Source organism: Micropterus salmoides, unplaced genomic scaffold (genome assembly GCF_014851395.1).
Source record: "Micropterus salmoides isolate LMB-PRFRI ecotype aquatic unplaced genomic scaffold, ASM1485139v1 Ms_hic_scaffold_23, whole genome shotgun sequence".
In the NCBI taxonomy this organism is placed as follows: domain Eukaryota; kingdom Metazoa; phylum Chordata; class Actinopteri; order Centrarchiformes; family Centrarchidae; genus Micropterus; species Micropterus salmoides.
The window spans coordinates 11,775,568-11,798,907 of record NW_024041484.1 but is presented as its reverse complement, the minus strand read 5'-3'; the positions used below and the strand labels follow the sequence as shown (position 1 = coordinate 11,798,907).

Here is a 23,340-nt window from a genome sequence, read left to right as displayed (position 1 = left end):
CGCAATATCCTGTCCTTTTTGCCACCTCTCCACCTATGAGACACAGCAAGAAGCGCAGCATTTTAAAAAATAGAATTGATTACAGTCAAAACGGAGGATGGAGGGGTGAGAGAGGAGGGAGCACTTCTTGTCACCTCTCCCTCATCTGAATACACTCAAGGCCGGGTGAGTGTGTGTGTGAGAGAGAGAGAGAGAGAGAGAGAGAGAGAGAGAGAGAGAGAGAGAGATCTTATTATTCAGAACTTGCAGCCTTGCTAACTTTGATTCTCATCCATCCATGGCATGGCCAAAAGGTAGCATTTAATGAAGTGCAATTCAGGGAATAAATGGGGTCATATTGGAGACAGCGCACCGGTGTCTTGTATTCGTCTGGCTTTGGCTGTTCATGGACTTCACTAATGAAAAAATAGGACTTATTTTCAGCCCTGATAGGCTAACACAGACTATTCATATTTATCAAATGTCTCTGTTTCTATCCTGCACCGGTGATACTACTGGATGTAAATCCATGCTGCCATTTGAAATCCACCAACCATCTCGCTATTGTTATGTCTATTCACTGTTGCACAGAGGACACAAACACACACACACACACACACACGTTATTCTACACATCGACTCTTCATCTCAACTCCCCTTAAAAAAAATGGGGGAGCCTTAAAACTGAGGACTTAACTGTTCGTTTAAGAATTCTGTCTGAATTGCCCCCACCATCAAATGCAATTAGCTGCTCTTTCATGTGTGCTTTATGTAATGCAATACTTCATTAGCATCATTCATTCATATTCAGGCATGGATTATAGGCTGCAAATTCTTTATTGGACGAGATGGAACCAGGCTGCTGGAGTTTTGAAGATTAAAAAAAAGCTACACAGAGAGAGAGAGAGAGAGAGAGAGAGAGAGAGAGAGAGAGAGAGAGAGAGAGAGAGAGAGAGAGAGAGAGATTGAATAATAAAAAGGAGTTTGATTCCTGATGGAATTATGGGATAATTATGCTATCTTGTTATTATCTACATTCAATGATGAGAGGTGATGAGGAAAATTATTCTATTGAAAGCAGGCACTTACTAAGCAGCAGAAACATACTAACAATGTTTTGCTCTCAAATATTTCAAAACTGGAAAGGAAATAATGTTTTTGCAAAAATGTATCATCTTAATGTTAAATTCAAATTCTGGTTGGGAGCAATGCATTTATAATCATCCAATCTAAAAGTAAAAAGGTAAGAGAAAGAAAATGTAGCATGACATCATTTTCCTTCTTCAGTGACCCCCTTTCATCCATTTTGGCTTCCCCCCCCCTCTTCTGTAACCAATTTCAGCAGCACTGTGGGTATTTATGTCAACATCACACCATCTTCACCACGCAGCTGTAATTTTCAGGTGTTTGTTGTCAAAATGACATACCTTCTCCTCTCTCATTCCACTTTTGAGTGCTGCTGCGGCCACCGAGCCAAACAGTCATCAGCAGCCAACAGGTTGTTTTGGCTATTATATCTATCACAAAGAAATGACCCTGCATTTTAGCCAAAGACTCCACCACTCTGCCATCTAATACACTTCCAAACTCTATTGTCCTCTTACTGCGCACAATACCTGATAAGGAGCAGATGTAACTTGGTATTACAAATCCCATTCCCCCTTTCATCTTCTGTCACTCACTCTCAAAACTGCTGGGTGGTTAAACTGTTCATTTTCTGTGTGCGGGGCCTCATTCATAGCCAAGCTTGTTTAGGGTAGCCAGAGCAATATGCACTCACTGGTTTGGGAGATGACTTGGGTTCCGAGGGCCGCATGTGCAAGTGGGCCATCATCGCCTGAAGACGCTCACGTTCTTTAGAAAGCTGTTAAGAGAGAAGAAGAAGAGAGTACATTAGAGTAGATTAAAGAGGAGAGGAGAGGAGAGGAGAAAAGGATGAGAATAAAGAATATGAGACACACGATTGGGGAGGTAGAGTGAGAAGAAAGAAGGAAAGAAAAGGTGTGATATAAACCAAACAGTTCTGCTGGTGATGTAAGGAGAATATGAGAGGCTTGGGGAGGGGAGAGGGTGCAGACAGGTCAGGCAAAACAAATAGCATTTCATCTTTTTGTCAATAGCAAAATTTAGGTCAGTGAAGCTCTGACAGTAACAAGCTAGTTGGGCCATAAATTAGGTGGTCCTGAGTGTCTGCTCAAAGTCCTGTGGACACTGTTAGGGGGATGGAGCGCAGCCAGCAGCTGCTGAGAGGTGAAGGGGTCTTACAAACAGGGTGCCAGGTGGCCCCGCCTCCCCGGTCCAGTTAGTGGCCCCAGCCATCGCCTATCATCAATCTAATTCACAGGGAGTGACAGGGACTAGACCATGTGAAGGGCTCAACCCACCCCCCCACCCCCTTAATACACACACACACACACACACACACACACACACACACACAGAAACAGACAAGCAAGTAGGCGTACGCACACACACACACACACACACAGAGCTGGGCCTCATTATTAGTGACGGCTCTTGTGGAAAAAAAAAGAAAGGGATGGTGGGAGTAAGGAACGAAAGATAAGAAAGAAAAGAGAAGAGACAACACAGGACAGAAAACACAAGTACACCAAATGTAATTGGTCACACAGTAGCGAAAGCTTCAATAGCGTTGTGTTTCAATGAAAAACAAAACACAGAAAATGAAATAATATAAATCCTTTCTTCTTTATTTTAATTTTTACATACCAACAAAATTTATTGAATTTTAACACCCCCCCTCCCCAACAAGTTACAGCTGGATATCTTTATAATGTTCATGCTACACTTTTGCCATCATATTCTTAACATTTTCAAGTGTTGATCCCATTTCAACAATCATTACTTTATATATGGAGCTCTGACCTAAAATACACTGCTGTGCAAAGCACGATGGCCTGGTTTCAACTGGCAGACTGAATTTTTCCAGCTGGCACTTTGTTTGAGCCTAGTTTAAACATACATATCTATTTGCTTCTAAAGGAAGAGGACCGGTTGTCGGCAGTGCTGAGTAATAATGTTGCTCAATCAGCGCTCTCATTATCTAGCCAGCATGACTTCTTAATAAGGTCACGCTCCACCTACTGAAAATAGTTCCCTCCTTTTGAGCTTTCTTCAGGTGCAAAGTGCAGTTAATTAACACAGCAGACCGGGAGAGATGCGCTCGCTATTAATTGGAAAGAAAAAGAGAGAAAAAAAAAAAAGAAAAGCAGAGAAAATAAAGCACACGCTTAATTCAATTAAAACAGCCATAATGGCTTTCGTTGTAAGGCCTGAGGATTCCTTTGTTTAGTGGCTTTGTTGAATTCAGCAGGTCCTGCTTGTGTAGAAGTATTAAGCAGACCACAGTATGGCCTTTCTCTCATACAACTTTCAAAAAATAAAGTTTTGGCTGGATGATTAGTCACTTCAATGAGAAAGTTCACTATAGTAAAATGTGACAATGGGAAAATTTAACAATACATATAGCTTTGTTCCAACTCTGAACTAGAGGAAACTTACTTGTATTTCCAGCTGCTGTACGACTTGCATTTGGACTCTACACTGGGCCGTGCTCCGATCGTCGAGGGCATGTTCACTGTTCAGGTGCCTGGAGGTGGAGGGAGGGACAGACAGACAGAGAGACACAGAGATGTTACACACCAACTTTAAAATCTATCAAATATGTCAAAGCTAGCAGAAGACAACCCATTATATTCATTTTCACCATGATCATTATTGTGGAGGATGATAATTACAATATCAACTTCACCACTGTTTTGTTTAAATGATAATATTTCTATATTGGGACAATTATCTATAGGATCCTGTTAGGAACCATTGTTCCACTCTGAAATGAGGTAATTAGAAATAACATGAAGGTGTGTGGTGCCATGTTTAACATGACAATAGGCCTGTGTCAGTTTAGATGGCTAACTTCAGTGCCACCCGGCGCGCTGCTTTCTACAGAGAATAAAAGATGCTAGCCCAGCAGAACGGCTTTGTCTCCTTCGTTTACAGAAAACAATACACACAATTTAACACCAGCAACATTTGACACACAAAGGCTCTTCAGCTGAAGGTGCATTATCCGGCAGCAGACATATTAAATGTATCTGGTGTGTTCGCCTCATTAGAAGAAAAAGGCAGCCAGACAGCCATAACAGTCAATGAGGGTTTTTGTCTTGATTGGATTTCGTCTGTAGGACACAAAAGAGCCTCACCATTAAGATAGACCTTTATTCCTGGTAAAGCACACATACGCAGACAAACGCACACAAATATGGGGAGAAAAGGAGTTTCTAAAGTGTTGTGATGCTGGGTAATGAGCCACTATCTAAATGATCATTGGTGACAAACTCACAAAGCAAGCTTTGAGGAGGCATGCTTATGAAATGCCAGAGCTGCCACTTTATCTCCAGTAATTATAGGTTAGCTTGCAGACCCTTCAATGATCATTTACAGCACTGCCTCCAGTGCATTAGAAGGAGTACAAAATCTCTCTCTCGGGTTTCATTTTTTCTAAGAACACACACATACACACTCTCACACATACATTATCATGAACTTGCACAAACACTGATTGGCACACAAAAAGTGCATGCATGCAAACACACACTCATACACGAACGCCCCGAAATATACACTCCCACCACATATTCCTGTATTATCTTCCCTAACTTCTTGTTTATCTGCAATGTGCAAAACAAGAACTCATTGAGCCGGCTTCCCTTGGCCTGCCAATCAAAAGCTGAATAGAACATTTGTAATCACAATAGCTCTGTACCTTTCAATTACACTGCACACATTTAAAACCATTCCATCTCATCCCTGCTTATACTTTTGTAACCATTTCAGGTCTAATGCGCAGAATTTTTTTTATTATAAATCAAGGATGAGGTAGTATTAAAACAGGAGGGGTGGGTAGTGGGATGGATGAGGGATAGCGGCAGAGAGGGGAGGGACGAACTGGTGGATTTCTCCAGCCCTGTGCCTAATTGCTGTTTCAGAATGTGCATGCAAAAAGGGGGCATTACATTAATCATTTAATCACGTTCCTCGCAGGATGAGGGAACTAATGTTGCAAATACCCTTTTCATTTCACTGCCCATAATGCTATCTTATGCACTTGATGTATGGCGTGTGTCATGAATTACAGCTGCTTCAAAAGCACAGAGCGGCCTGCTCGCTGTCCCTGAAGATACCTCATTACAAAACAAGAGAGGGGGAAAAATCTTTCTTAAGTTTGCCTTTCATCGACAAGCAGCTTGTTTTTATTTTATTTTATCAATGCGCGTGTGTGTGTGTGTGTTTGCGTGTGCTGAGGCCTCTCGAACCGCCCTCCAGCCAGTTCTTTTCCTGCACACACACTTACACCTTCCACTGCTGGCCAGTTATCAAGGTGATTACAGGCAGATTACTGCATGCATTTATGAAATATTCAAATGGCAGCATGTCCTACTGTGCATTAATAACGCCACACAAAAAAAGGAAGAGGAAGGGGGCCACTGATGGGCGGACAGAAAACAATGAAAGAACACATTATTTACTGAGATGAAGTACTGAAAGAAATACTTTGTGTTTCTCTCCTGTCTGTCTTCTGTAATTCCTGTAAGTCTTTTGGTTGCCTTTAATTATAAAGACATCTAAATAATTTATAGGTGAAAATAAGAACAACATTAATATGGAGGGAAAAAAACAGAGTCAAAGTGACTCATCTTAACTGTAGCATCCAGGTGTAATCTTTTAAACATAGAGATGGAGGATACCCGGCTCCCTGTCAGGCCTGGCTGGCTACTGTTTATGTTTACTGTTCATGCCTCATTTTAGAGGAACATTGATTTCTGCCTTGAAGAGGGAATTACTCTTGTGATGAAGGCCTTGTGAGAACAGGGAAGAAAGGAGCGAGATGGAGATTGAGAGATGTAGCAAAGGTAGAGAAATCAGAGCAAATAAAGAGACAAAGAGACTGATAAATAGAGGGGGAGGGGGAGGGAGAGGTGAGACACAGCCTGGGCTTTTTTTCAAACCCCAGATAAAGATTTCTTTTTTTTATTGGATACTGCAGTTTCGCTCTTCTTTTGAAGAGAAGGGAAATAAACATCTCAAAGGTTTTCCCCCACAGCTGTGTATATGAATATGTATAGGCCATCAACGTCCACTAAGGGCCCAATAATAAATCTACTCAAGCCAGCATATATGGATGAACCATTTCTGCTAATTGTCTGTGTGTATTATCAGGGGCCAGAAAGGCCCAGCAGAGAACAGCAAGTTAGGCCCCCTAACTGTCTACATGTGACACACAAACACACCCACACTAATTCAGTCAAACTAGTGTATACACACACAAAGAAAAGTAACTACACACATACTGTACACCTACTAACGTGCATAAACAAGAATATATATACACAAGCATGCATATATACACACATACATACACACACACACACACACACACACACACCCTCCCCATGGTGGTGGCGCATAAGTAATGCCCTCCGTTTTAAAGGTCTTGTCACAGTGCAGCAGACATGTGGAGGGGTAGAGGGGAGCTCAGCTATCCAGGGGCCGGGGGCCTGCCTGCCTCCACAGTGTGTGTGTGTGTGTGTGTGTGTGTGTGTGTACATTATATAGAGACGAAGACACTTGGCTGCTGCCTTGTGGGTTTAATTAGCAGTGGGTTACAGACACCAACGTTCAGGTTAGCGGCTGAGCTTGCCATTTTAACATGGAGCCTGCCTTCCTGCCAGTAATAAGGAGAGCAGAGTGGTGACAGAGAGCGGAGGAGTTAAGTGTGTGTGCGTGGGAGTAAGTATCTGTTTATGTGTAGATAGACTTTTTTCTTATTGAGGTGGGAGGACACTGATACAGGTGAAAGGCCAAACTAGGTGGGATAAGACATGTATATAATGAGAAAACATCAAACTGGATTTGATAATCATGTTGTTGTTGTTATTTAAGCTGAGAGAAGTGTGAAGTCAGGAGTGATTTAAATCAGTTAGTATAGTGGTCTATACAAAAACTAAGAAGGATGTTTTGTACGTACAAATATGTCTTTTTACAACTATACAAATGATACATGTGAAGTGACTAAATGTTCAAGCATTTATTGCATTTGCTATTATTTATGTTTACCATCAAGGCTCCCCACAAAAATAGATCCAGCACATGCACTATTAGTATTAATGTGTCTTCCTCATGTAACTAACACACACACACACACACACACACACACACACACACACACACACACACACACACACAAACCCCAACACCCACCACTTAAGAAACATCCCTAGCAATATTATTTCATTTTGAACTTCAGAGAGCTAATTCAGGGTGCCAGCCACCTCGCGGCTACCTTTTCCAGGTGATAACGCTTAAAAGCACACTGAAGAGCTATTAAATGCTGATCTTGACAAGTTTCTTCATGCAACAAAACAATAGATGACTAAACGTGTCACCTCCGCCGAGCTGAGCTCCTGCAGCGAGCTACGAGACGCCAGCTCTGACTTGCCCCCCACCCTCTCTCCCCGCACACGTAACCCACCAACTACCACAATCTTAACTGTCATCTAAATCTGACAAGCGCTTTATGTAACCCCGTTTAAACTGTGCCTGTGTTTGTGTGTGCACGTGCGCATCGTGTGTGTATGTAGCCGAGTGGCATCTCCAGAAACATAAAAGGACTCCCTCTGACACAGACAATCACTGCTCCAAGGCACGCCACCGAGCAGCCATCTTTGTTCTGATGACGAGTCTGCCTTCTTTGTTGGTGTCTGTTTTCATGTGCTGGCTGGGTTACAGTATAGAGCCAGCCTCTGACTTGCAGGGATGTGTGTGTGTGTGTGTGTGTGTGAAGGGCTGAAGCAAGACAATGTTCTGTTTTGTAGCAGCCAATGTTCTGGCAAGCATTCTTACAAAACTGTCTGCCAACCTGTGTTCTCACTTTCAAGTCGGAAATCTACCTGTTCTCTCTCCGTCTGTCTTTCACGCTCTCTCAGTTTGTCTTCGCAACCATGCATCCTTTTGCATTGACTTACCAGCTTACCGGATTCACAGGCACATTGCTTTCTACAGAGCATCTCTGCCCCTCACCCAAATAACCAGCTAAGCTACCTAGACACAGTATCCTTAGAGCACACAGACTTAGGTTTTGTTTGCGTGTGAACAGAGCGTACAGTGCAGGGGGACAGACTGATGTCTTCTTTAAGTAAGTGTACTGAGGTGATAGGACAAGATATCAGGAAACCTGCTAATCCGATACAGGCTTGCCTGCTCACACACACATTTGTTCCCAAGCTGCAAGGCAAACTCCTCTACCTGGTAGACGATTTTGTAGTCCATGTTAGACAACGCATGGCACACAGCAAACTGGGTTTTCATAAGCATTGCCTTCTAAAATTATACTAGATAATGCCTACGGATGTGCTGTGTCTACTCTAGAAAACCGATATTGACACTGACATGTATGTGGCACATTTTCCACAGGGGATAAGCAAACACACTTGTCAGGCTATACTTGTAATATATATTCACCTCTGATATATCTAAATCCATTGCTGTCAATTATGTTTCTTTGAGTCTATTGTATGTGCTGATGGAGTGTGAAAATCCAGCTTAATGTCATGTCTGGCTGTCTCTTTCAAAGACTGGTAAACACTATGTTTATTAGTCATTTCATTTCACAGATACACCTTTTAGCTCTAGTTCACAAACTGCTGTATAATTAGTAAAAGCCTGACCTAAATCGTACAGCACTCCCCATGAGTGGACTAGTTTCTTGTATGAGTAAATTTCTAAGCTTTTTGCAACTTATTACGGTCACTACTGTATAGAAATGCATAATTTGGAAAATACGCCAGAACAATGCCCTGATTTGAAGAGTTTATGCGAATTCACATGGACATTTACAGCCCGTGAAAAACTCACCAGATCGTTATTTCACAGTTAATTACAAATCTAATTAGAATATTCAAATTAAAGCTTTCCCTTTCTTTTCTTCTCTGTGTGAGAGCAGGGAGCCAGGAAAAGAGTGATAGTGAGAGAGAGAGAGAGCGAGAGAGACTCTCAGTGAGTGGCAATGTGATAACCTGTAATCGGCAGTGCCGCAAACACCTTCTTCCTTTGATGTCCCCCCACTAACATCCTGGCAACAAAGCCGGCCAATTACAAATGAGCTAATTAACTAAATTGTTGATGGAGCATGAAGAGTTCATTCGCTCTGGCGCCTGCACCATGACAACAGTGAATGGGGGCCTTTGTTGTGGAGGTAAGTGTGCGGCCGAGCAAGTTGTCATTAGCTTTTGACGCTTTTTCACAAACCTATCAGGCCCTTCCATGCCAGGAACGAGATTTGTTATGGATCAGAGTTGGTTTGAATCCTGTGCTGCTAAAGCAGAACCCTGTCAACTGGCTGTCTGGAAGGTCAAAATGTGCTCTTTGAAAGGCAGTGATGTTTTCTTTGTTAGGGCCCTCTGTACCCACAGGAAGGAGGTGCGGTGGCGCAGGGAATAAATGTTGTGTGTTTCACAATAAAATAGATATTCTTTGTGCGGACATACAGTATCCCACATGGTGTTAACAGGCAGAGGTGAGGTTTAACATCTGTGTCATAGAGCATGTTCTTACTTCAAAAACTGTCCGAAGTCCTCGCAGATGTTCTCACAGCCGGGCCATTTACACACACCGTGACCGTACAAGGGGTGGCTCCCTCCACTTTCTTCATGTAGTGAACTGAAGACAGAGCAAAAAAAAAGAGACAGAAAACTAACTATTAAAACTAAGTGCTCATCTCAAATCAATTTAAATAAATCACAATATGCAACTGCATCAACTTAGAGACAGTGCAGACTACTGCCTGAGTTCAGCCAACATCCCCCCAATGGAAATCTAGAATGAGCTGTACCTTTGTCTCCACCGCAGCCACCATCCCATCCTGTAAAGCTATTATGGGGAGGAGGGGTGGACGCTTTCAAGTAAACATTAAAAATCCAGACAGCCATATCATTTTCATCAGGAGATTAATACTCTGTGTAACTTATGTTCTTTGAGGACAAGGGGAGCAGGGGTGCTCTGGCGTTTTTCAAATGGCACCCAAATAAGTTACGACCCTGCCTAGACAGCACATCCTATTAAAGATGACAGTTTAACCTTTAGGCTTGGCACTGGTGTGTGCGTCTGTCTGTGTGTGAAAATGTGAATGAGAGCGTGTTGCGTACGCGTGTGTTTGTCTGCTTCTGGGTTATGCCTGTGCATGTATGTGTGTGGTCGATGACTAGGAGCATGCATGCCTATGTGTGTGGCCCATGAAAATGTGTGTGTGTGTGTGTGTGTGTGTGTGTGTGTGTGTGTGTGTGTGTGTGTGTGTGTGTGTAGTGCTGGCAGAGCTCACACTGTGTTTTACAGAAGGGCTTTCCCCACATCGATCTGTGGCATGTTAGTAAGCAGTGCTCCTGACAATACTCCTTGTTCGATCATTATGAGACACCACACACCCCTCGGGACACAGGCAGATAAAAAGTCTTTTTTCCCCCCTTTCTTGCTTCTCTTCTCATTCCCTCGCTACCTCTCTCTTTCTCTCTGTCTTCTAAAGGTATCTTTTTCAAGCCTCCTTTTAGTGGTACTGGAGAGATAGCATCTACTTTAAACCAATTACACAGCACTTCCACCTCCAGTGTGAGTCTCTACCGAGCATCCACACATCCACACACACACACACACACACACACACACAATGCTACCCTAAGTCCTTATTATAATATCGCCCAAGAAAAGCCTTTGAATAATGCATGGGCCAGATAGGCAGATATGTGAACAGTCAGTGTTTTGGTGCTAGGTGCATTTATAAAAGACGCCATCACAAGGATAAACATCCTGGAAACGCCACTCAAGGCATCACATATTCTGTTTACATGACAAGCAAGCAAGGAAGGTAATTTTCAAAAGAGAACAAAAAGAGAGAAAGCACTAAATACTTAATGTACAAGGAGGTTACCCTGTCTTGTCTGCCAGAGAGGCTTGTTGTAAATGTGCCCGCCTGCATGGCTTCCTCTCCCTGCTTTTGATGATCTGTGTGCAAGCTAAGTGCGTTCAATGGCACACGTGGTCCCCTGAGAGAACAAGGCTCTTACTTTGTGAATATTACCAAGGCACTAATAAAGTATTGAACAAATAAACAAAACATCATGTTTCCCCCTTGTAACAATACTGTTGTTTAAAACGAGGACAAATACTCTGGATGGGAGTGAGGAGGTCTGATGTGTTCCTACATTGAATCGTGGCACAAAAACAACAAGCTTGTGTGAGGGGTAGCAAACATGCCGCTGTAAACTTCTCATCTTGTGTCCCTTTTTTTCATCAAAAAGGTGGGCGGGTGACATTTCAATTACTTTACCTCTCTCGCTCCCTTTCGCGTTCCCTTTCCCTCTCTCTTCTGTGGTTGAGGACGGGGGACTGTCCGTTGGCGATGGAATGGTGAGAGATGGGCGGCGATGCTTTGGCGGGATTGGAGGAGGAGGTAGTTGAAGAAGAGTTGTTGGTGGAGAGGTCTAAACCACCGCCACCCCCGCCGTTGCCAGTGCTGCTGCTGTTGTGTTTGATGCCGTTGTCCTCCATGCCATGACCGCCGCCTCCGGTCACATCCTTCCACAACTGCTGGAGCTCTGCGGGGCTCAGGCCAGCTAGAGAAACCAAGGGAAAAAGAGAAAAGACAGGGAAACAAAGACAGAGAGGAGAGCGGGGGAAGCAAGAGAAGGGACAATTAAGGTTAATGTATACACATTACACTGCTCAACTAAATGCAAATCCTAGTATCCGGTCTGAAACAAAAACTGAAGCCCTAACTCTGCAAGCCCCCACAGCCAGAAGATTTATATAAAGCGGCATAACTCAAGGCCTTCCCCTCAGTGAGTGACTATCATCCTGTGCTGCTTCACTGCAGACCTGAGTGTGAACACATACTGTACTGATCAATAAAACCAAAGTATGTTTTTTTTCTTACTCTCTGCTGAGTTGGATACTGATTTTAACCTGTTAACAGATCACTCATGTAGTCTTCAGTCCTCAGATTTGTGTGTTTTCAATGAGGAAGAACTATAAAACATTGATTACAGTTAATGTGAGCAGGTTCCATCTGAGATAAACAAGCTTTGTCCACTGCTTGTTTTCAGCTTGGCAGCTAATTAGGCAATATTCACTCCTTTGATTTCTTTCTTACATCTCCCTGCCTGTTGTTTTCTGTCTTCCGCCATTTTGGGGGTAAACAACAAACATAGGTGTTTACTTGGCTCAGGATTAGAAAATGGAGCCTGGTCTCCTCACTCTGTCCTTTTTATTCTTCTCTTTCTCCTCTCCCTGGCTCTCAGTAAAGGCAGTAAACAACAATAACAACAACAACTGGGTAAGGAAGGAGGGGAGGTTGGGGAGCGGGGGAATAGAAACAGAGATGGAAAAACAACAGACACAAACATAGGCAGAGCAGAGCTGAGAGAGAGAAACAGAGGTAGACACAAAAAAAGACACAATCAGACAAGAAGAGAGAAAGAATGGGAATATAAACAAAATGATCATGGTGAGAGTTAGGGACAAAGTGGATGGCAGAAGAGCATACCAATGAGGGGAAGGCAGACAGACAGACATACTTAGAGATAACGCAGGGGGGGCACAGGTGCATACCAATGAGAAAAACAAAAGACAGGCAGGATGGAAAGACAGAAGAGGACTGGGACAGACAGGTTTGGAGATGTAAGATGGAAATCTGACAGCAGGACGGGACAATGACAGTGACAAAAGCACACACTTACACCTGCAGACAAAACACAGGAAGCATGTGACCACCACTGTTGCAAGTCACGTGCTCAAGATCCACACAGCAACATCCCCTTTTTCCACTTCCTCCCACCGCCTCTCCTCTCCTCCCTCTCCTCCGGTCCTCCTCTTACCTGGCTGGGGCAGGGTTTGTCCGGGCAGGGCAGCTTGGCCGGGAGCGGGCCCGGGCAGCGATAGCAGGCCCTGCCGCTGCATGTTGAGCAGGTGCTGCTGCTGCTGGAGCTGCTGCATCTGCAGGAGCTGCTGCTGGAAGACGAGCTGCTGGGCGGCCAGCTGCTGCTGCTGCTGCTGCTGCTGCTGTTGCTATAGAGAGGAGGAGGAGAGGAGCAAGAGAGGAGCGGAGAGGAGAGGAGGGAGGGAAAATTACGGACGAATTAACAACTGAGAGAGAGGGAGAGAAGACGGAGCGGTGTATGTGCAGTGCACATGGAGAGTGTGCACTCACTTGCCTCTGCCGTGACCTTAGCTATACCTCTTCTGCCTCTTCTTCTGTCTCTCTGCACGCTCTCCCTCTCTGTCTGTGCTCACTTAGTCTTCGCTCCCGTTTTTTTGGGCTGTACCACAGTGCCGTAGTCTTCTCCTGTCTTTGTGTGTGTGTGTGTGTGTGTGTGTGTGTTCATGTCGGTGAGCGCACACACACACACACACACACACACACACACAAACAGACACAAAGCTGTGCTGATATACCAGCTCTCAAGCCTGTCCGTGTATGTGGCTTGTGATTGTGTATGATACTAAGCCTCTGTTATAATCCCCCATCCCACTACCCCTTCCACCACCCCTGATAGTTAATTGTCTCGCCTTCACTGATGGTCTGTTACTGCTTATGTGGCCAGAGGGAGCTTGCACAATAAGAGATTTACAGCATCACGTGCGTGTGAATGCATAGACACAAGTGCAAACACACACACACGCACGCACGCACAAGTCACCCCACCCCACCCCCCCACCTTCCACCATCTCGCTGCCTCACAGAGTTGTTTATTGCTGGGCCAGACAGGCGATTGCGTAAACCCTGTCCAAAACAACAACAACAAAAACAACAACAAAATGAAAAACATCAAACTTAGTCACCGCGGCAAAACTAATCAGAGAGGGAGGGAATTTTAGGGAGAGAGACAAAAGCCTTGAATCTGAGCTGTAAAACACTGGAATATCATAAATGCTCTTATTAAATTATGAAACACGGTACAAACTGAGGTAACAACTGGCTTTAAGTGCACACTATTAGATTTGATGGAATATATTCAGTCTTTCTAGCCTGTAATGTCAAAAGAGGAGATGCATATAGGCAATGTTTTAACTGTGATTCTGTTGTTTTTTTGGCTTTTGTTCTCCTCTACTCTCCATTTACGTGTGTGTGCATACTGCATGTCATGTGTTTCTGTATTTTTGTACCATGGTGGACCTGGAATGGCATGGTGGGGGTGGGGGGTGGGTAAAACTTGTGATGCGCTCACTGGAAAACAGGCTGCATAATGGAGTGATGGAAGGAAGCGGTTTGTCCCTCCACCCCCCCACCCTGCCTCAAGAGAAATAAGGGAGCAATTTCTATTCCATATTTGATGGTGGGGCCCCTGAAAAACTCTATTCACAAATCCAAACAGAAACAAAGCCGCCGGGAGGTCAGTTGCGGCTTCCTGTAGGGGCAGCATAATGGGCTGCTTGAGGAGGCACTGAGAGGTGCAACACAGGGAAACAAAAAAAATGACTTGAGTGAGTGTGTGTGTGTGTGTGTGCGTGCGTTTATGTGATACCTTTTTTTTCCCTGATCAATTTAACTGCCTCCACACGTACAGTATTGCCTGGATGTGGTCCTGCCTCTCAGGGTTCTGCGCCGTGTTACACACCAACACAGCTACGTGTATGTTTCTAAGGCTGTCATGCTCATCTCCTCTTCTCTGATAGCCAAAGAGAACGAGACAGAGCCATGTCTGTCGACCGGCTGCCTGTCACTGTGATTTATGAGCGTCGTACACTGTAACTTTAGTGGTGATGCGCGTTTGTACACTCACAAAAACAGTTCCTTAATGAGTTGGACCCAGGACCCTTTGCCTCTGATCTCCTTTCTATAAATCAGTGAGTGTGTGTGTGAGTATGTATGTGCATAGTGTTGTGAACATCACTTGAAACAGTTTATTTATGGAGTCAGTGCCTCTCTGTACTGCAGGAACAGTCGCAAAAGTGTAGCTGGCGGTGATGTGTGTGTCTGTCATCTCAAGTGAAAAAATGAGGATGGATTTACAATCAGATGTTTCCTTATTTCTACTTATCTAAGAGTCATTTTAGTGATTGTCTACGTAGAATAATCATAGGTATTTATAAGTGTGAGTGTGCGCATGTGGTGAACCTACCTCTTTAACCTGCTTGCCAGGGTGTTGCTGCTGGAGAAGCTGCAGATGAAGCTGCTCCTGCTGTTTCTTATAGAACTCCTGCAGATGTTGCTTTACACACAAACACACACACACACAGGCAGAGGATAAGAGTGAGTAAATACATGTTTGTATACGTGCACATTTCTACATTGTCTCATATAACCCTAAATAGGGCTGTATTAGTCATAGGCTATGAAGCAGGCTAGTCTGCACTTCTTCAGCTGCAGCTGTACTTCACATGTTGGCTATGCAGAAACAAAATAAAAGTTTATTCTGCTTTTGGCATTTCTATCCTAGCTGTCTTTCACAGTGCTCTCCATATGGACTTTTAATAGTCCCACAGTTCTGTAGGGGGCAACAATTCCTCATATTAACTATGCATTTGGAAGCCAGAGTTCACTGGCTTCCTTTGGAGTGGCTGAAATAAACAGAATACAGCCTCTCAGGAACTGGTTTTCTACACTGTACTGATTCCTTTAACACACACTGTGACAGCTATTTAGATGATGATTTTAGTTTTATTTCATGTAATCTTCAGATGGCTTTTCGGCCTGGAAAGGAAGTCCATAAAGCAGGCCAATGGAATGCGCGGTCCACTTCTCTGCTAACTGCCATAGAAAATATCCATGATTTCACAGACACTAATATTAAAAATGAATGGTAGTCCTTGGACCAACTGCAACATGTTTTGTAACTCGTGCTGTCAGTTAATCAACATAAATCAACAACAGATCACCTGCTCTATGCAGATCGAGGACAGCTTTCGACCCTGTGATTGCTGTTGATCTACAGATGCCTAGATTCCATTTAAGATGATAAACATTGCGATGTTAAGACTGACCATGTAATCCTTATAGTACTGTAAAACATATGTAAACTAAAAATGTATAAAAAGTATAAAGTTTAAGTTCCTTTAGTTGCTGTGAGAAAGGTGGTGCAAAGCACGCCATTGTACTGAAACCAGAGTCTGAGCGATCTTAATGAAGAGGAATAATCAGAATGACTGACATTCTTAATTAAACAATTCTCTTTCCCTTAATCAAATCTATGAATGAGAAATGCAGTTCAGCTCTGACACAAGACTGCACCAAGTGTGCTTTCTCAAGCTGATTCTAAATATTACATCATCCATCACCTATCATTCAGCTTCTGGTGTTCAGCCCAACTGTGCCCTACTCTCTCGGTCCCTGATGGATGCTTGTCAGGGAATTGAACCAGTGACACACTAGATATGGTTAATTAGAGGTGACAAGAACAAGTGCGTCAATTTCAGATTCCTCTTGGTAAGCGTGTCAAGGACACAGGACTGTGGTGAGTTGGCATTAGAGACTGGTGGCTGCAATACACCCGAGCACAGGAGTGACTCAGGGTTGTTTGTGGGTATGCTTGCGTTTTTGTAAATGTTTGCACACCAGACAGTAATTTTTAAATAAAGATTTAGTCAAGTAATAAAGTTTGTAGTTGTACTGTGAGTATGTGACTCTCCAGGTCAGTGTATGTGTGCCACCATCATGTACACTTCTAGGTGTCTGTTCGCACATCTAGATAACTATACGTTTGTGTTTTAATCAGCCTTCTGCTGATGGGGCACGGCTTGCATTTAGGTGTGCGTGCGTCTGCATGTACCAGAGTGTTTGTTATGTCTAAATGTTAGTCTAAGGGGTGCATGCACTGAACTGTGAGCATGTGTACCTGCTGCAGCATTACTGCCTGCTGCTGCTGGAGCAGGGCCTGGAGCTGCTGGGGGGAAAGAACCTGCTGCTGGAGGATCTGCTGCATCTGTTGGGGCGTGATCACCTGGGGACTCATCATGGCCACTGACACTGGAACCTGGACAGGAAGGATGAAAGAGGAAAGGGTAGAATGAGAAGACAGAAAAAAGAGAGAAAGTAAGAAACAGGCAGAAGGCATTAACGTGATTGTGTGCAAAGGAGAGGTTAAGATGTAAAGTGAGTGAGGAAATTGAGAAAGGGGAGGGCACAAGGATAAACAATGATGGCATAGGATTGAAATGGATGGAAGGATGAGTAAAAATTGAGAGAAAGTTGGAAAAATAGATCATTAGAGACGTGCGTCAGGCCTACTGGCATGGATCTACTGGGAGTGTGGTAATTGGTGACTGAGAGGTAGGGAGAGCAGGCCTCCCATGGCCGTGACGCGTGGCAGCCTAGAGGAGATGCTGAAGGACAGATGGGTGCTGTGCCTTTGTGTTGCTCATCTTATTTTGCTCTGCCTCCACCCCGCTGGGAAAAGTAAGGGATTAAAATAGACGTAGACCTTAATTAGCAGGACCCTTGAACTCCCCCACTTTAGCATGCCTATCAGTGCTGCTATTGTGAAACAGCATGAAAATGCACAGCTCCAAAGTTGATGAAAGCTATACTGATGAAGTGGACACATCAGCATGATGTGGTGGGTCATGGTTGGGAGGATGTAGGTTAATTCTAAGCATTTTTTTAAATTTATATATTGGAAGGGAGGGAAACATGGGGAAAAAAAAAAAAGAAATTAACACTTCTGTTGTAGAAGTTTTTTTACCGGATGCTTTTGGCAGTGAACAAGTTTTTAAAGTTTTACATTCTCACAAAAGCAGGCTAAAGCAATTGTTTCTTGCTCTCTGCCGACGTGCCATTTTGTAAAATGTATGTCATTTTTGGGTGATAATCATTAAAATACGAGCTGTCACACTGCAGTAAAAGAACCAAAACAAAACAGATATATATCCTGTATTTCCGCCAATTTCCTCCAAGACAGCAGCACGCACAAGCGGCTTCTGAGGCAGCAGATCAATAGAGAAGGGATTTGTTTCATTTCGGTCTTTGATTGTGTGAACACATACTAACGGGGGAGTGTGGGCTAACAGCCGTATTATGGAGTTCCAGCTCCTTGTGGCTGCTGAAAAATTTAACAACTTGTAGAGAAAAGATAACACCGAGTTAGATTTTGTTTACTTTTCAGTAGTGTTCGTTTTCAACACACTGCAACAACACAATGGTTCAGTGATTCTCCTTGACTGACTTACTCACACACACACACACACACTTCACTTGTCTGATTGAAGTGACTCAAATCACCTCTTCATCCCCTATGACCTTTAAAATGTAATGTAATCAGCTTAGGCACAAAATAGTTGAATGTTTCTAGCACGACAATGTACTAATGTAACATTTTCAGGGCTGGATGCTGCATCTTGTCAACAAAGATTCTTGAGAGACTTGCGACTTGCTTTATGCTACTATAACGCGATTAAAATATCAATATGTAGCAACACTTTCACGGACGCTAATTGTGACAGTGTTTGGCATAGAGCTACCATGACAGTAGCTAACCTATATGGTGTGTCAAGGGGCCAATAAGACATCCCTGTCCTCATCGCCAGCTAATCAAGCTGCCTTGATTACTTTCCATGCATGTCTCTCTCCCCTCCCTCCTTCTCTCGCTTCCTCTCTCTCTGTCAGGCCTTGACACGTCCTTGTTTAGCTCTCCCCTCCTCGATGCCCACCCCCCACCCCAGGTTTTCCCCCCTCTTTGATTAGCCGAGACATTTGCATGGTCACTACACATTTTTCATTTTAGAAGTCATTATGCATTAGTGGCTCCTGATCGCCCGCCTTGACTAATCCTGATGAACTGAAAATCACAGCTGAAGGTCAACTTCCAGCCGGCCCCGCTGCACATTCATATTCATATTCAAACAAATCCTGCCTCCATTGTTCATTAGGGTCTTAGAGAGAAGGGACTCCATCTAAGGTGGAAGAGGTGGAGGAGGAGGAGGATGTTGTGGTACATCTCTTTTCTTCTCTGGACGCCTCTATGCAAGAGTGCGAAAAGAAAATGCATTCACAATAAACGAGGTGCTGAACAAAAGCCGTCAAAAGTTGCAAATTAAACAGTCCGTGTGTAATTATGCAAATGCTCTGCATACACCTTCAATGTTATTAACCCTTAAATGTACATTTGCTAGGTAAGTAATTACCCCCACAGTCACTCCTGGTTTTGTGTTAGATGCCATGACAATGGGACGAGTGCAGCTGAGAAACAACATGAGTGATGCACTCATTAAGACTATTAATTGGATGCTGGCTCAAAAGATGTTTTGGTTCACAAAAGGGATGCAGGCTTAGAAATGTAGGATTTATCACAAATGTGTGTGCACGCATACATAAAGTGGAATTAAACATAAGTTCTACATTGTACTTCAAACTGTTTCCTCTCTGTGGTGAAACATAAGCATTCATAGCCAGATACCTTTAAATGAATAATGCAGGATTGAAAACAATGAAAAACAAGACTTCAACAAAGAACAGCAGGAAATCAAAACAGCAAACTACAGTCTTCTAAAATTGAGAAGTTTCTTTTCCACTTTCATTAGTTGTAATGGCTGTAAGATGTAATGGTTGACAGTCATCTTCATTTCACCACTACCCCAAACAAAAAGAGGCCATGGAAAAGGGAGAAAAGGCAGGAGGAAGAAAGAGAGGGGAGAAAAGGCACTGGCCCACGTCCATTGTGAAGTGCAGCACAATGCTAATTCCAGCATTTAACTGCATGCTTTTCTGCTTGACGTATCAGAGGCTCCAAGATGAAAGCAGATAAGTAATTGCTCTCCTGGTTCTTATTCTTCACTGACAACCCATAAATTTAATTTTACACACACGTTCATTTACATTTTCGAGTATATGACATGATAATTGCAGGAATATAACACCTCCATTTTGCAGGATACTGCACGAGGGCTTGATTGACGTGAGCGGTGAATTGAAAGGAACAGGAGGCTGAATTGCCTCTCCTAGAAATGATTTTGCCACGAAGGGATAAAATTAATGAGCATTTACGAGACGCTGGCAGTGGCGTAAACATCCACACACCGTGAATACTCTTTCATAGAAGAGGAGCCATGATATTACATTGGGCTGTGCCACTGTTTCTCTGTAATCCAAAAGGATATATTTCTCACACTGGTGCATAAAAAATATTTAATAGGATTTATTAAATTGTTTGAAATTAACTGCAGCTGATGTGGCCACTGGGGACTTTAATAACAGAAAAGGTTATTCTCCTGTTTTTAATAGTGCAAATTTGGATGGAAGAGCTGTTTGCAAATTACTTTTGAACAAGTCATTTGAATGTAACCCCTGCTTTGTAGACATTTGTAAGAAACATGCTTGTTTTTAACTGTGTTCACCATTTGAACCTCTATTTGTTTATGTCCCTTGTCTTAAAGAGAACGATGAGCTGTATTGATGTGAACTTTGAAGCAATGTGGTTTGGCCTCAAAGCTGGAGAGCAAAACAAAGAACCTTTAAATTGGCTCCTGATGTGAAAACACTGGTGGGGCCCTCACCAGAACAAGCAGATCATTACGCCACTCTTGTCACACCCGCAGCCTGTAACCAGCCTTTCCAGTGCCTTGCAAAAGGTCAAGCTCTTCCACACAGAGCTCTCTTCCAGGCAAAGCTGGCACCCAAGTCTCTCGTAAGGTTCGATTTGACTGGGCATTCTGATATTAAACGCAAAACACCACATCTCCACTGCATGCTGCTCACTGGCTGGCTAACACAGCTCTCTGCCTCGAACTATCTGAACCAATGGCACTTCCAGCAGTTCCACCCACTACACTCTGTGGCGCTTTATCTTTACAGCAATGAGTTTTTATGAGTGAACCGAAATTACCCAACACGGGAGATAAGTGGTGTATCAGAGTTCAAACTTAAACAAATAAAAGTCCAGCAGAGAGAAATTCCTTTTATTCAATATCCTTCATACAATTCACTTAACAGTAATAAGCATGTCGGCCATATACGCTGCGGAGGCAACGAACATGGGGCGGTTATCAACGACAGAGGTTGTTGCTGTAGCACCGGACAGGGGACTGAGCTGCGCTACAGACACTGTTAAGATAAATGCAATGAGAAATGGAAGGGTCCTGGTCAGTAATTACTGTGGATCCTTGGCAGGGAGAGTCACTGCTAATTAAGCCACTAGCTTCGTTTTACACACAGAAGGAGAGAGAAAGAAATTGAGAAAAAAAAGAAAAAAAAAGGAGAAACTTGTCATCGCCACCTCCCCTATTTCATCTCAATTTCCTGAGCATCCCAGGGGGCGCAGGGCCCAAAGTCAGACCCCCCTCATTGCTTGTGGACTTCTGACCTCTCAACTCCCTTTCAGCTGACACTGCTCATTTACTGGCCAATTACTGCCAAATATGGCCACCCGATTATTGATAGCTGGGACTCTCCACTTCGAGGACCACCAAGGATGGTCTGGTGGGTGCCTCACTGTTAAGTTCAAGTGTGTGGTGTGCAAGAAGTACATATGCGTTTACTATGTAAAATCACACACGAATGTATGTGTGCCACACTTGCTCAGACGTGTGTCGTGTTTTCAGCTTAGGGAGATCAATACTCCAGATTGTCAGGACTGAAGCTAAGTGGATTACCAAATGTTTTCCTGAATCAATTTCCATAGCAGTTTGGCAGCAGTGCATGGGAAGTGCAATTTATCACAACATAAAGACCCATCATGTAAAAGCCTCTAATAAAAAGCCTGACGAGATTGAGATGGGCTTAGCACAATTTCCATATTGATTTATCTCTACATGCAGATAGCCATTGATTAAGCCTCTCGAATGTAGTGTGCACCACTGTAGCTGCGTCACATAGCATGTGCACATTGTTTGTGTCATTATCAGAACAAATTGTCACACCTTTATCATTAAACTGGCGCAATCCACTCCCGACGGATGCCTCCCTGCAGGTGTACATATTTCAAGAGTAAATGGGAGTGACAGATAGGGGAGAGGGAGAGAATTAAAAAAGAAAGTGCGGAGAGAGGAGAGCGCGGAAATAGAAAGAAAGTGAGAGGGAGCACAAGTGAGAGTGAATGGGGGGATGGGGGGGGGGGGGGGGCACTTCCTTCTGATGTTGCAGGTAATATGGCCTCCACTGGATCAGCCTCTTCATCAGTGACACACAGTAAATTACAAGTGCTTCAAGCAGCTCAGTGAATTATAGTTCATCACTTGGAAAGGCTTTCCCCCTCACCACCGGGGCCCAGGCGTATCAGATCTGCCGGTTAGGATCCAATTAACACCCTGGCCAGAATCATCTGATTGCATGTGTAAGGGCTGGTATAACTCGTTTATTGCACCCATGTATCTTCTGTCACAAGGTAAATTTGTTGCTGCTACATCAAAGGTCTGAGCTACTTTTTTTTTTTATCCTTCCCTCCCTCTCACTTTCTCTTGATCCCCCAAACTCAGCTACCTAGCCTTGGGGTTGCATTTCAGCTTCTTTTGCATCACAATGATGAACCTGCTCTGTCCTCGCAATTTAGCAATCTTGTCCTGTAGGTGTTGTAAATGCAGGGGGAAAAAAAGGGAGGTTGGGAGGGAGATGGGGAGCGGGGGGAATCTTGTTTTCTGGTTACAAAAGCGGTAACCAAGGGTGTTTGACTTAAAATGTGCTGACGTTTTTTTTCTCTCTTTCTCTCTCAGAGTCAACAGAAGTTTTCCTCATGAATAACATAATATTTTCCCCCTCTCTTTTTTCCCCCTTTCGCAGTGATAATTTTTCTCTATTTTGAGATCCAACCAGAGGGGATGCAGTGGAAAGATATATTCATAAATGTAAATGTTAACTACCATCCTTTAGCCACACACGCTAGAGTCAGCTAACCTATACTCAAGCCTCGCGTCGCAGCCCTTTTCCCTGCATCTGTGTGTGTTCCGGATGAAAGCCAATAAGTAGATGAGTGCTGCTATCGAGATGATATTGGCTCAGTGGTGAAACACGTGGAGCTGACCTTTAAAAGTGTGACACTTCCTAGGATGGCCCAGTGCCCATAACCAATCTGACCGGCCTGGACTGGAAGGTGTAGAATTTACAGAAAACAGGATAAACCAACATCTCACCCGATCCGTAAACCAAGCATAAAACATAAATATCTTCATTCATACTTAGAGCGGAGCATCGCACAGATGGGATGGAGGTTGTTAGTCTTCACAGTTTGATAGTGTGAAAGGGGCATAGCAGCAGTCGCAACACTTGCTTGGGGTAGGCGCTCAGGTTTTGCATGTTTAAGAATTGGACGTTACCTAGGAGGAGGAGGGGTCAGAGGCTACTTTCACACTGCAAGCCCCCATCTGACACAC

The 23,340-nt window shown here is 43.7% G+C and overlaps 1 protein-coding gene across 3 annotated transcripts in view; it reads right to left on the bottom strand.

Moving 5' to 3' along the window:
- The window catches only part of foxp2 (forkhead box P2), a 102,831-nt gene that overhangs the window by 16,625 nt on the left and 62,866 nt on the right, over window positions 1–23,340 (bottom strand). For all 3 annotated transcript variants that reach the window (XM_038738717.1, XM_038738718.1, XM_038738719.1), the window contains 7 exons: window positions 16,881–17,018; window positions 15,168–15,257; window positions 12,924–13,113; window positions 11,378–11,663; window positions 9,613–9,717; window positions 3,502–3,589; window positions 1,760–1,843 (listed from right to left, as the gene is read on the bottom strand). In XM_038738717.1, coding sequence (XP_038594645.1) covers window positions 1,760–1,843; window positions 3,502–3,589; window positions 9,613–9,717; window positions 11,378–11,663; window positions 12,924–13,113; window positions 15,168–15,257; window positions 16,881–17,018 — 981 coding nt within the window. The remainder of the gene's footprint in view (window positions 1–1,759; window positions 1,844–3,501; window positions 3,590–9,612; window positions 9,718–11,377; window positions 11,664–12,923; window positions 13,114–15,167; window positions 15,258–16,880; window positions 17,019–23,340) is intronic.